Source organism: Arachis hypogaea, chromosome 20, assembly GCF_003086295.3.
Source record: "Arachis hypogaea cultivar Tifrunner chromosome 20, arahy.Tifrunner.gnm2.J5K5, whole genome shotgun sequence".
Lineage (NCBI taxonomy): Eukaryota > Viridiplantae > Streptophyta > Magnoliopsida > Fabales > Fabaceae > Arachis > Arachis hypogaea.
In genome coordinates this window covers 14,249,742-14,263,708 of record NC_092055.1, presented here as the reverse complement: position 1 = coordinate 14,263,708, position 13,967 = coordinate 14,249,742, and the positions used below count along the sequence as shown (strand labels likewise).

At 34.2% G+C, this 13,967-nt stretch overlaps 1 protein-coding gene and 1 pseudogene across 2 annotated transcripts; one reads left to right on the top strand and one right to left on the bottom strand.

Annotated features, from left to right (window-relative positions):
- Positions 1–1,506: 1,506 nt before the first annotated feature.
- Positions 1,507–7,656, top strand: LOC112784651 (kinetochore protein SPC25 homolog). Of its 2 annotated transcripts, XM_025827941.2 has the most exons (9): positions 1,507–1,730; positions 1,989–2,177; positions 2,280–2,345; positions 2,619–2,765; positions 5,324–5,434; positions 5,509–5,598; positions 5,686–5,808; positions 6,294–6,529; positions 7,286–7,656. In XM_025827941.2, exons 2-9 carry the CDS (start codon positions 2,042–2,044, stop codon positions 7,295–7,297), a joined length of 921 nt encoding a protein of 306 aa, XP_025683726.1. In that variant the 5' UTR covers positions 1,507–1,730; positions 1,989–2,041; the 3' UTR covers positions 7,298–7,656. The 2 variants fall into 2 exon arrangements, with proteins under 2 accessions (XP_025683726.1, XP_025683727.1); XM_025827942.2 differs by lacking the exon at positions 7,286–7,656 and having other exon boundaries at positions 6,294–6,535.
- Positions 7,657–7,686: 30 nt separating this feature from the next.
- LOC112785474 (short-chain dehydrogenase TIC 32 B, chloroplastic-like) lies at positions 7,687–12,860 on the bottom strand (annotated as a pseudogene).
- Positions 12,861–13,967: the final 1,107 nt, after the last annotated feature.

The following is a 13,967-nucleotide window of genomic DNA, read 5'->3' as shown; positions in this document are numbered from 1 at the left end:
CTCGTTTGGTATCTTCAAAGATTGTGAATCTCATCAGGAAGAGTTTATCGACAAGAAAGATGGATTTAATCAGATTAACTCTTAAAAAAAATAGGTGAAACAATTGAAATGGTAAGGAGGTTAACAAGTAAAGATAACTAGTAGCAGTCACATGATCATCTACAAATGCGCGAACAATTATCAAAGAATTTTTACACATGGAAAATATGTTGAAGTTTGATTGGTCAATGATTCTTATAAATAGTTGAAGAATGGAAGGAATAAGGGTTGAAATTCGTTTTTAGAAAAATACTCTCGCACACTCACATTTCCAATTCTTCATTGACTTTCTGAGTCTGCAAAGAGCTTTTTTTTTCGTAAAATTTCTTTCATGTCTTTTATATTTCTTTAAAATTTTTTGTAATCTTTACTCTTTCTGCAAATTTACTTTCCTTTGCAAAGTCTTTGTTTTCTTCTTTAACATTTCCGTATTGTCTTTCGAATTCAAAGTCCTTTGACCTTTGTTAAAGGTATTTTATTGCTTTATTTTAATTTCAAGTCATTTACTTTGTTCTGTAATTTTGATTTCAAGTCATTTAAATTCCCTTTACATTTCAAATTTTTCCTTTCCTTCTATATTCGTCCAAAATTGGGATCTTTTGGTGCACAATTTGAAAACTGGTACTCATAAGAGGAGTAGGTTTCACTTATAAATCATTAGATATCGAACCAACCTAGATTTTGCTAAAAATCTGCATAACAGATTCTTTGTTTAATTTTTTGTTTTTGGATTCTCTGGCTTTGGATGACTTTGGATGCCGAGAAGTTTTTAAATTCTGAGTTTTTGTTGAATACTTGATTAATATTGAGGATACAAATGTAATAGAACAAGATTCGGTTCAAGAAAAGAGCGAAAGAAAAGTAGATAAAATCTTGATTAGTTAGTTATTCTGTTTCATGTCAATAATTTTCATGTATATAGCATAGATTGCAAATCTTGTATTTAGAAGTGTGATTCAGTTTTTAGCTCAAAATAATATGATTAGTGTGTATTGATTCTTAATAATATTTTCCATTCTAAATTTCTGAATTCATTTCTTTAGTTCTTATATTACAAGAATTCTTTTCTTAGAGTGTTTATCTTTCGGGTAATATTAGGCAACAAATAACTTTTTTGAATAACATGAATAATTGCCAATCAAATCAAAACACATTATATTTTTAAATTAACCACCTAAATTTTAATATTAGAATAACCATCCGCACACATAGTAAAATAAATATCCGATATATTCATTATTCACATTGTTTAGTATTTTTCATTGTCTTCCTATATTTTTTCTTATCTTAATTGTCAAGCGGTTGAGTTTGATTCTAGTTTAAAAATTAAATAAAAAAATTTTATTATAAATTTTTAATGATAAAATATAAATAAATTATTATATAAAATAATAAAATTTTAAAATTTATTAATTTAAAATTGCATTCCAATTTCATTAAATTAGTCACTTTACTGAATCAGTGACCAGTTCGGTTCTCACAAGTCACAACCTTGGTTTTTAAGCGCGCTCTCTCTCTTCGAGCCTATTCTCCTCGTCTTTGTTTGATTTTCTTTAAGCGCGCGCTCTCTCTTCGATCTCTCTCTCTCTCTCTCTCCGACCTCACTCTGTCTCACCGGTTCACTGCGAACGTGTCTCTCTCTGCTCGGCCGTGTTCTCCTCGCTGTCACCTCCATTTCTCCCTCGCCGCCCGTAAGCACTGCTTCTTCAGTTTATTTTTGTCCTTCCGTGTCTGTGTGTGGTTTCTTGTTGTTAGAAACTTAGAATTGGTTAAAGTTTGAATCTTGTACTATCATTGGCTATTAGATTGCACGGTTCTGCTTTTTTGATGCATTCCACCTTTTCGAGGGAATGATGGAAATTGAATTTGGAAACTTTTGTAACTTTGTGAAATTGGAGTGGTTTATTATTCAATGCATAGTTTATGTCATTTTTTTTTATTTCTCGCAGCCTTGCTGAAAAGCATTCGTGGGGAAGAGTAAAAAGAGAGAAGAAACAAGAGGATGGAATTGTCGGTGAGCTCAATATGTGACTCAGAGATCCCTCTTCAACTGCGCAAAATTGATGACTTGGTCGCTTCATCCTCCAAATCCCTCCAATCCCTCAAGTCCACCGCTCATGAAACAGCTCAACTTCAAGGTCTTAGGGTTTCTACTTCATGCTTTACTCTGGGCTACAAATCAGAAATGTTACTGTCGTTAAGTTTTTATTCTTGTACTTTACTGATTCTTTTTTTTGTAGGGAAATTGGAAGAGGCTAAAGGTAAAGTTAGGGAAGCCGAGGATGATTTGGTCAAAGCAATTGCAGGTACTCCTGGTTTTCTTTTCTCATTTTTTATTCTACAACTTCCTTTTTTATTTTTCATTCTAGATTTTCTTCTTAAATTTTTATTTTTGTGGTTTTTAGTTAGAATTGAAATCGCTCATCTAGTTTTCGTGTTTGCAATAAATCATCGTGTAACCTTTTGGGAACATATTGATAATTTAGTGTTACCTCTCTGCAACCTTTTTTTTGTTTTGTTTTTTTTTTTTTGTTTTTTAAAATTAAATTGATCTGCTGTATATTATTTTGATGGTTCAGTTAAGACCCGTAAAGAAGCCAAACGAATGGCCTTGTCGGATGCTATTGCCTCTGCAAAGGCTAGAGTGGAAGGCCTTAAGGCAAGCATTCAGCAGCAGCAGACAAAGAAACAAGAGTTTGCGGAATTTCTCGCTCGACAGTCTCTTGGTAATTACCTATTTTTTGCATGTGGTTGCAACTATTTCTAGCTATTTAAATAAATAAGCTGTTTCTGGTTTTGTTTCTGTAGTAGAGTGGAAGTTGTTAACATCCGCTTTATAACTTGTTAACACCTAATACGTAATTTGTTTAAAGATTTTCAGTTGTTCTGGCATTGACATTTGAATCACATGGTTGTAGATAATTTTTCTTGTGTTTGTACTTGGTTGTTTTTGGTGGGCATATTTTACGCAAAAATGTTATTTGCACACCAAAATCAGTCACCTTGTACTTTTGTATAAATATATATGTAGTTTAACTCATTTTCAATGTGTATTTTGTATTTCAATGTATATTCTATACTGTTGGCTAATTTTGGTGACTGATTTTAGTATACATCTAGTATGATTGTATTTTACGTGATGGATTAAAACTTATGTAGTTATGTGTAAACTTTCACAAATTATATGTTGAATGGAATCAAGTTATACTAAATAATACATTGGCTGGGTCGACATAGCAGAATTGTCAAAGATTTTGTTACAAAAGTTTTGTTATATGTAATTTGTACAGAAAGGTTTCTGACTTGAACTATAATTCACTGGAAGATTTAAATATTGTGAAAAATGTGTGAATTTTATGTTTGAGGTTTAGTTCTTTATTGAAATTCCTGATGTAAGATACTCTATGGATCCTTGATTATTGAGTTATGGATCAAAGTGGGCTGGCCAATGACAAAGATGCTACTTTAACTTACGTTTATAAAAAGATGCTACTCATAACATCAACATACATTCTGAATCTCTACTACATGGGTGGACAGATAAATGGATATATCTTAGATATTGGGACCAATAAAAGTTGTCTTGATTGTAACATTATTGTTGCATTATTCTGTCATAAGAGGATACTCAGTGGTGAGTATTACATAGAGAAAGTTAGTGCTGTTTATTTCAAGGGAGCGTACAGTTCCAGATTTTGTGAGAGGTATTTGAAGTTATGGTTTTAGCCATAGTGCTAGTGCAGCAATCTCTGGTCTATTACTTAAGAACATATGGGGAATTTTCAACCGCAGTAAGCTCAAATATGCAGAAGTGAAAAACACAAGTCATAGAATCAGAAAAAGAAATAATGCATAGGGGGCGGGATTAAAAGGAACAAAATATGATATTAAAATCAACTCGGAACAAATAATACTTAAATGAAAATAAAGATGGTTTCAAACTCAAACAAACAGGTTTGAGCAAATAAACAAAAGAAAAAAGAAACCCAAGTTATGGTGGGATAAGGCTAGATTTAGGGTTGGCAATGGATAGGGTAGGGTAGGGTTTGGACTCTACCCTAATCTTACCTGCAGGTTGAAAACTTTTTTAAAACTCAATCCTACCCTACCCGTGGGTTGAGTAACTCTACCTGCACCATAAAGTTCTCAATCCTATCCTACCTTACCCTATCCGCAGGAAAATTAAAATTTTCAAGCAAATATAAAATTCAATCATTCCATATTTCATACATATTAATAAAATAGAAAATAAAAAATTAAATTCAAAGTAAAATTAAAAACAATAAAATCTTAAAGAAATTCAACATAAAATTATAAACGTACTAAATTAGAAAGAAAAGAAAAGACAGCATCTACCACTTTCAAAGGGAAGTATACGAAGATTAAGTTTGCATTATTGCCCTTCATTTTCCATGGTAAAGATAATAATTAGATATTAGCACTGGTGTAGTGTAATAAGCCATAATGACCAACTTAAAATGTAGCAGTTAGCATCTGTCAACACAAATCCCTCTGGCCTCTATCTTTGTAATGGCTACTATGCTACTACTATATATTATATTATTATTGTGCATTATAATTAAAGGTGTTGGTGCCACCAACTATCTGCAATTCATCTTGGAAATCATTATAGCAAGCTGCAAATATTATAAATGAGTAACATTGTAAAGAGAAAAATAGTTATCCCTTAGTATCATTACTTGCCAGAATGCAGCATAGTGCGAATTTCCTTTTCATCTCTTAATCCTTTTGATCTCTGGAATGTTGATTTTTAATCATGTTTTTAGCACGAGTCAAAAGTGCTTTCATCCTGGTCTTCCATTCATGTATATCCTATCAATTTAATCTTTTGGTTGAGTGATTTTATGACATAGTATTAAAATTTTTATGACTAAAAAAAAGCTAGAGTTTAATATTTGTTATTCTAAAAAAAAAAAAAAAAGAAAAAAAAAAGAAAAATAGTATAAGAAAATTTAAAAAACATGTTAAAAATATAATTATTCATATGCATCCCTTTTTTAGTTTAAACATTTAGACTGAGTAATTTCATACTATAATATCAAGAAATCTATATTCTCTATTTACACATGATTTCTGGTTGCAACTCTTGTGAAAGAAGTTTTGAAGGATGATTTACAATGGTTTTGTAACTATGTCGTCTCTATTTCCCTTTTCCGTTATCTTTATTGACCGACTTACTGATGTTTGAAATTCTGTGATGTAAGAGATATTATGAACTACTCTGAGCTCATCTCTCCTAGCTTCCTTTTTCTTCTGTAAATAGCTTTAGCAGCATCTGAAGGGAGGTCAAATGAAAGAATTGAACAAGATGAAACACAGGAGGCCATCTCTTGGTACAATAGGGTCCTTGGCTTTCATGTTGAAGGTGGACACGGTAATTGATGTCAATATTTTTGTCCATGGATTATTCTTTTCAAACTTACTATCACTAATTCTTCTGCTCTTCAGGAGTAAAATTCACATTCAAGAATATAAACATGAACAACCCAAATGAGGAATATTCTTTTACCATCCGCCATGAAAACAATACTTACACATGTAAGCAGGATATCCGGTTTCATCTATGATCTTAAAAGTATACTGATATACTAGCTCAAGAAATCTGAATTTTGTCTTTTGTATCAGTGTTAAGTTGTGAACCTTCCCTTGAAAACACAGAAGATCTGATCCATGAATTAAACAAGACAAATGGGTTATTTAAATTTGCTAGAGTAATGAGGAAAAAGTTCCAGGAGGCAGTGACACAAGGTATAGTCATATCTCTAGTCTTTTATATGAGTGCATTAAGCCATTAAGACCATGGGGTTCCTATATATTATGAGGCTGGAAGTCTGGAACGGCCACTTCAATCACATCACAATTGAGCTGACCTTTTGTTCAATCTAATTATTATTTGATGTAAACCATGAATTTGTCTTTATGAGGAGTAAACCAGATGGTATTCTGTCAAACTGAGTCATTGCTATTCATCATGTTTATCTTGGTCAAATGATGTTTTATTTGTTAGTCCAGTTTATCATTACTATTCTTATTGTTTATTATATGAATGTTATTTTTCAAATATATTCTGTTGTTTGTCTGTTAAGATAATATTATGAACCCTAGTCTGTTGCAGTTCTATCTTTGTCAAGCTCTGACATGTTACCCTTCTCTCAACTTGTTAAATAGTATTTGGAACATTGATGAAAAAGGGCTTCTTATAAGTGTTATATTCTAAAATTATGAAAAAACAGGGGGTTTTGTTCAGACTACAGTTGAACATGAAGAATCTATGTTGATGTCTGCATCTGCTCCAGTTTTATCAATGTCATCTGCTAGAAGTGATACTACGGCTGAGGGAATCAATGATCATGTTGAGCCTGTCAAAGTTAATTCAAATATTAACAAACAACATATTCAAAGAAGGGTAAATTCAGGAATTCTATCTCCTGGTTCCGCATCATCCATTCGCCGGTCTCCTCGTTTGAAGGTATGATGCAATTAGTTGTGTTTGGATATATTACTTGAAAAGTGATTTTAAAAATGTATGTTTGTATCGATTTTCAAATTTTGTTTTGCATAATAAATTACTGGACATGGCGTCGTTTGATCCATGTGGCCGATTCCACCTAGTGGGATAAGGCTTTATTGTTGTTGTATATATTTGATTCATTTATCAATGGATAAACAGGTAAAATGGTCCCACGTTGAAAAAATTTCAACCTGAATAAAGTAGAGCAGTATGAGTATGATTATGACTCTGTTTTCATATTCGATGGCCTAAAATAGAAAACATTAATTAGTATTTTCATTTTGATTTTTTTGTTGTAATATAAGAAAATTCAACTCAATACTAAACCAAAATGAAAAGTCAGAATCAAGTAGATTATAACTAAAATGTAAATATAACTCTTCCCAGCACAGAAAAGAAGTCTTCAGAATTTGATATTGTCAATTGCAAGCATGTAGACACATGCTGCCACGATATGTTTGAGGTTATATCTTTACCCATTCTTCAGTTCGGCAATGTTGCATCCCCTCCCATTCCCCACCTACCCTGGGGTAAAATGTGGAGGGTTTTTTTTTTTTTTTTTTGGGGGGGGGGGGGGGGGAGTGTTCTGGGATTCTGTCACTGTTTAATGAGAAATTCATTTTAGTGGCAACTTTTCTACATTAGAAAACTGTGTTGTTCTGGTATGTCTCTCTGAATATGACAGTTACTGGTGTGGTATATCCTTATATGCAGGCCACGAGATGAATCCAAATGGAGGATGCTTGCCTCCTCATTTTATGATGCATGCTGAGTTTGCTGAAGTGATCTTTATAGGCATGACTTATGGTTAACGTTGCTAAGAGCTAACAGACACTTCAGATTTATTTACCTTCTCGATGTCTGTATATAGCAGATTAGAGATCTCCAAAAAATGGATATTGTATCTTATTATGTATTGGGAAACAGGAATTTAATGTAGCTTTTTTGAAAAGCCGTGTTCCTTATGTGGAAATTGCTTCTTTTTATATCCCCCTCTCCCTCCCTTGATATCCGTCGTTATGGACTTATGGTACCAATATCTTGCATTGGCTTTGTAAATGAAGCAGTGTATTCAGTTAGATCTCCATGGTTTTTGTGTTTTCTTTTTGGCTACCCTTTTGTGTGAATTTTCTTATTGTTAACCATTATGTATCAAGCTTTTGCGTGTGAAAGTTGCTGTAAAATTACCATGTGACCTAGACACCTAGTGATTATGATTGCCAGTCACATAAAGTGTACTCTATTCTTGAGCAGTTACATTTGTTGCAATCTGAAATATTTCTCACTCGCCCTTTCTGCTTGTGGACTTAGAGCAACATAACATGTGGTTGCCGCACCCTGCGATATTGATTTGAGTAACTTGGATGCGATGAAAAATAGGGAATCTGCAAGGAAGTTATGTGAACGTTGAGTAACTTCTTCAATCTTATATCAAAGTGTGAAACAACCATACCGATGCCAAAATAATTAGCGTTTGTTCTTACCCGTAATTAAGCCCCGATGAGCTCTAATAATTCTTGGATGAACTGCATTGATAGTTACTCTAGCATTCCTTGGCTGTGTTATCACCCAATTTCCAAGAATATTTTAGAGGGACATGCAAAGTTTTAACTTTCGTAGCATAATGAAACATAAAGTTTAGGTGTGTTATTATGATGTCATTCTAACCTTGTGCTGTCTAGCCATTTCCTTCACATGTAGAATGCTGGCCAATTTTGACTGAGCATATAAGCGTGTGCCATTATAGCTGCATTTGTCATGGGGAAGAGAATTACAATGGTTAGTATCCATCATTTAGTGCAATTGTTAGACATGTTCTGAAAATTTAGCATATAAGAAGCAAGTGATGGTGGTACTTTTTTCCGGCGACCATGTCATTGAAGCGAAAACAGCCTCTGGATGACAGAGGAAACGTTTATTATTCTTCCTTCAATGCCTGTCTTCTTTGCTGTATCTATCAATTTCTCTAATAGAATCTTCGTTAACAAAAAATGTCCTGCAATTAAAGTTGGAAAATAGTAAACAAATGAATTATGTGACTTTTCTTTTTCTTTACGACCCATCTTGAATTTTGTTGTATTTTATTTATTGTGTCCTCTAATCATGTCTCCTTTTCTGTTTGTTCATTATTTTTCTTTACCCCCTCTCTTTTTGTTGTCTTCGATTCTTTGGTTCAGATAAGGAGAACAACAAAACATAATCAATAGAAGTATTATATTATGGGAATGGGCCATGTAGTTTGTTTTGATTTGGAATCAATTAAAAAATGGCGCATGCTTGCTCTTGCTCGGTGATTGATATATTTGTTTATTAAAAATGAAGGCATGACCAAAAAAAAAAAAAAAATGAAGGCTAAAGTATTTTTTTTTTGTATTGTGACGTGGCCAAAGCCTAAAAATTATAAAGCAGCAACTATTCGAGAAAAAGATATCCCTCTACAATCATTAGTAAAAATTAGTCTTAATCTAGTCGGGAACTGATCTATAAAAAGAAAGCCAGGATTAATTTTAAAACTCTCCTTGTCAAGCGAGTCCGCTCATTGGTTTGCTGCTCGATAGATATGCTTGATTTGAATACACCAATTCCTTTTGAGATAATCACCAATTCTTCTTATTAAAGGCACTGGATGTTGTGTTGAATCCTTTGCCTTGTTGATCATATCCACTACTACCTTGGAGTCTGACTCCACTACCAAAAATCTTAAGCCCAACTTCCATGCAATTTTAATACCATGGAATATTCCCCACAACTCGGCTTGAATTGAGGTACATGTTCCTATGTTCACTATATATACCCAGCGATCCACCTTCCATTCTTATCTCTAATTAAGCCTCCACATCTCGCCTTTCCTGGATTCCCGCTCACAGCTCCGTTTGAGTTGAGCTTTGACCATCCCTCTGGTGGCTTCAACCAGCCAATATGTATCTCCTCCCGCGTTTGCTGATTCTCCAAGGGTTTGGTCCTCTCAAAGACTTCTTCTATATTCTTAATGTATTTCTGAATAAGATGGTCGGCATTTTGAGATCTACAAAAAGGAAGTGTGAAGATTTATTTGTTCCTCCACTACCATATCCACCAACAAGTTACAAAAAATTACGTCATCCAATCGCTTTTGGTCTGATCCGCAGTCAGATTCCACCGAATTCAAGAATAGAAGGGAGCTCTAAAGAAGAACATTCTTGCTCTTCTCTTTGATGTGAGTATTTTCTTATGAACCACCATCCAAAGAAAAATTTTTATTATGTGAGGTCCTTTCCACCTCCATATCAGGGTCCAAACTTGGTCTTGCTCTTCCTCATGCTGAGCTAGTGCGCTATAGGCGCTAGATACTGAGAATTCTCCGTCATTTGTGAGCTCTTAGGTTAACGTGTCCTGTCCCATAGAGTCCATCGCTGGCGGCATGGCTTTGATGGTACTTAAGATGTCTTCAGTCAGAAAATTCTGCAAATAAGTTACATTCCATTCCCCTGCTACAGTGATGGCATTATGCACTGTTAGACTGAGATCCACCTCCTCTCCCGCAGCAATGCATTGGATTAAAGGGGAGCCTCCCTTTATCCATTTATCAGTCCAAAGCTTAGTTGATCTTCCATCCCCAATAGAGATGTAAGTATTTTGGATCAAGCAATTCCAAACTTTGGCCAAGCTTCTCCATAGTGTTGAATCTGATGAGCATATTTGAAGTTCATGGAGTAAATTTTTTCCTCTCCCGTACTTACTTCTTAGAACCTCAGACCACAAAGCCTTCTCATTCTTTAGTAGATGCCATAACAGTTTAACAAGAAAAACTTCATTCATTGCCTCAAGCCTTTTGATCTCCATTCCTCTAATTATTTTTGGTTTGCATAGAACCTCCCAGTTAACATTGTGTATTCTTCTCTTATTAGTCTCCTCTCCCTATATAAATTTTCTTTGCATTTTTTCAATTTCCAAACAAACTCCCTCTGGTATGGAGGTGTACATCATATCAAAGTTAATTGAAGGACTTATGGCAAACTGCACTAAAGTAATTCTCGCTCCCAACGAAAGACACTTTGCTTTTCACCCTTTCAACTTCCCAGCCACTCTATCAATAATGTTTTTAAATTTATCCTTCTCTTTTTTCTTATTATTAAATACGGCATCAAAATACCTTCCTAGACTTTCCACTTCAGAAAAACCACTCAATCTAACAATCTCTTGTCTGGTCCGTACAACAACATTCTTGGAGAAATAAAGTGAAGTTTTCATTGGATTTACCTTAAAGCCCGAAGCCTTTTTAAATTCCTCCAAACTCTCTATAGCAATTCTCATCTGTTCTGGGGATGCTTCCATGAATAAAAACAGATCATCAACAAACAAGAGATGCGAGATATGAGGACCCTGTCATCCTGAATGAAGGCTAAAGTATTTCAAAGCTTGCTCCATAATAAAATGATGGTCCTGCATAAAAAAGTATTGTTTACAATATTGCTCCTTTTCTTATTTTAGAAGGCTTTAAACATATAAACATGTTAGATGTTGCTTCTCATTTTTCTTCATATGATATCAACTTTTCTCAGCTAATTAAGAAGTGTCTACTGATTATTAATGAAGATAGGAGATTAGATTGACCAATAACAAGGATATTTAATAGCCCATTTTTACAAAATGTTTAAATACATTAATTCATAAAATATAATAGCACAACTTTATTAAATAATAACTTTTTAAATATGTTCTTTATATAAAATAAATTATACTATGGCGGTTTGACAATAGAAAACTATTACAATCATTAATCAAGTGTATTGTAAAAAATCATTCAAAAAATTTATTTTTTGTATGTCGGTATTCTCTAATTTTATATACCAATAACTAATTTCTCAAAGATCATAATTTTATGTAAGGGTTTGTTATTAATGATTTGTTAGTAGTCAATGAATTGCTATATATCCACTAGGTGGAATTAAACCTCCTTAATACTTTTTTAAGCGGATGAGTAATTGCTATGTATTCACTTAGTGAAATTCAACTTTTGGATACTTCCTTAAGCAGATGAATATATATTATCCAAATACATATTAGTTTTTTTTGGTGGGATAGAGACTAAGATCTTTGTCATGTTTACTTAATTTGAGACATTGTTAATTGAACGTATTAGTCTATCTCTGTTTTTTAGTATATTCGATCATTGAAGAATGTAATTATATATAAATATTGAAAATTGTACCTAAATAATTTGTAGAAAATGTCATTTTAAATTTATCTTCAGAGAATTCAAGGTTTGGAGAGAATATTTTTATATTGTTTCTGTCAAAACAAAAGTCATTGCATCCTAAATATAGAATTTTAATAAGGAGAGAGAGAGAGTTTCAAAGCTAAGAACCCAAAACAAAATCTATGAATAAAAGCAAAAGAGCTAAAATCAATCTCTAACAGAAAAACCTTAGCATTTGATGTCTCCTTTCGGATATTCTCTATCACATCTTTTGCTTTCTTTAACTCTTTTGCTGCAATAACTACTCTTACTCCTCTCTTTGCTAACACCCTTGCTGTTTCAGCTCTAATTTCAGAACTTGCCCCTTCAATTAATTAATTATTATCGTATTACTACACAATAATCTTGGAATATATCAATTTTTAATTAATTAAGAGTAAATTAATATATAAATTGTGGAAGAAAATTGAATAGTTTTAGTGTGATTAAGTAGTGAACAATTTAAAGGATGAGAAAGGAATAATAATATTAAGGGTAAATATCCTTTTCGGCTTTGACCTTTTTTCCGTGAGATATATAACACTTTAATCATCATTAAACCTCAATCAGGTCCCGCCTATAAAAAGAAATTGGACAAATCAACCCCTACTACCAATTGCCAAAGGGTTACCTATATAACGTGTCCGGTGGAGTTTAATGTGTTAAAGTGTTAGTGCCACGTGTCAAATCCTTTGGTTAGAGGGACTAAAAACCCCTCTTGACATCTTCCTCTTCTTCTTCTTTATCCTCCTCCTCTTCTCCTCCATTTCCTCCTTTTCTTCTTCTTCTTTCTCTTCTCATCTCCATCTCCATCATCATCGAGTTTCACCTTCACCACTACCACCGTGGTTTCCTCTTCCTCCCACTCTTCTCTTTCTCGCCCTAAACCACCACCACCATCACCCTAAACCACCTTCCACCGAATAGCCCCAAAACTGCCACAAACATCTTCGACAGCAACCACGTGCACATCCTCCTCCTCACCATGATGTCATGCCCAATCCGAATCGCTACCCATCCAAATCTCTCCACCGCCACGAACACCACCAGCTCCAGGATTAGCATCGCCATCAAGCTATGAAGCACGGACACTTCGCTGGGTTATCGTGTCCGCGTGTCGGACATATTTTGGACACGACACTCACCGACACTCGTCCGACACGCGTGTCTGCTGTGTCCAACCGTGTCTTAATAAAAAAAAATCTTCTCCGAACACTTCTAGACATACCTAAATACAATCACGTGTCTGCGTGTCTAGTCTTATTCTTAACATATATTTTTAAAATAAATTTAGATATAGTATATATTATTATTTATTAAAATAAAAAATATTTTAAATACTTGATATAATTAAAATAAGACATTAAAAAATTAAAAATTTTAATTTATAATTTAATATCAATAAAATATCAAAATATCATTATAATTATCTAAAAAATACTTTATATTTTATATATATGCGTGTCCCCGTGTCATGTAAGATTTTAAAATTCGCGTGTCGGCGTGTCCCGTGTCGTGTCGTGTCCCGTGTCCGTGTCAGTGTCCGTGCATCATAGCCATCAAGTATATCTCCAGAAATAAGGCCATAGTCGGCACGAGGAAAGCTAGGGCAGGGGAAGGGACAACGAGGGCGGCGAGAACGTGAAGGAAGGGGGGAGAATAGGAAGAGGAGGGCATAGATGACAATGAAGGTGAAGAAGGGGCAGTGGAAGGAGGTGATGGTGGCAGAGTGGAGATAGGAGGGGAAGGAGAAAACGAGTTTGATGCGGAGGAGAGAGCGCCTCTTGGCCGAATTCCTTAAAGACGTGATGTGCCCGAAGCGGGTGGATACATTCCACTTGTGATTCTTCGTCATTGTTGTTGTTCCCTCTCTGATGCTTCTTCTAACATTGGTGGTGGCCGCTGTGGAGGAGTAGTGCAATTAGAAAAGAAGTGGCACCGAACAAAGGTATGAATTTTGTGGTTTTGTGTGGGTTTTTAGGGGTTATTTTCTAATTTATGGGTAGCCATTGATGATGGCTCTGAAGAAGAGGAAGAAAATGGAAGAGAAGAGAAGGAGGATGAAGAAGAAGGAGAAGATATCAAGAGGGAGTTTTTAATTCCTCCAACCAAAAGATCTGACACATGGCACTGACACTTTGACACATTAGACTCCATCTAACATGTCATGTGGACAAC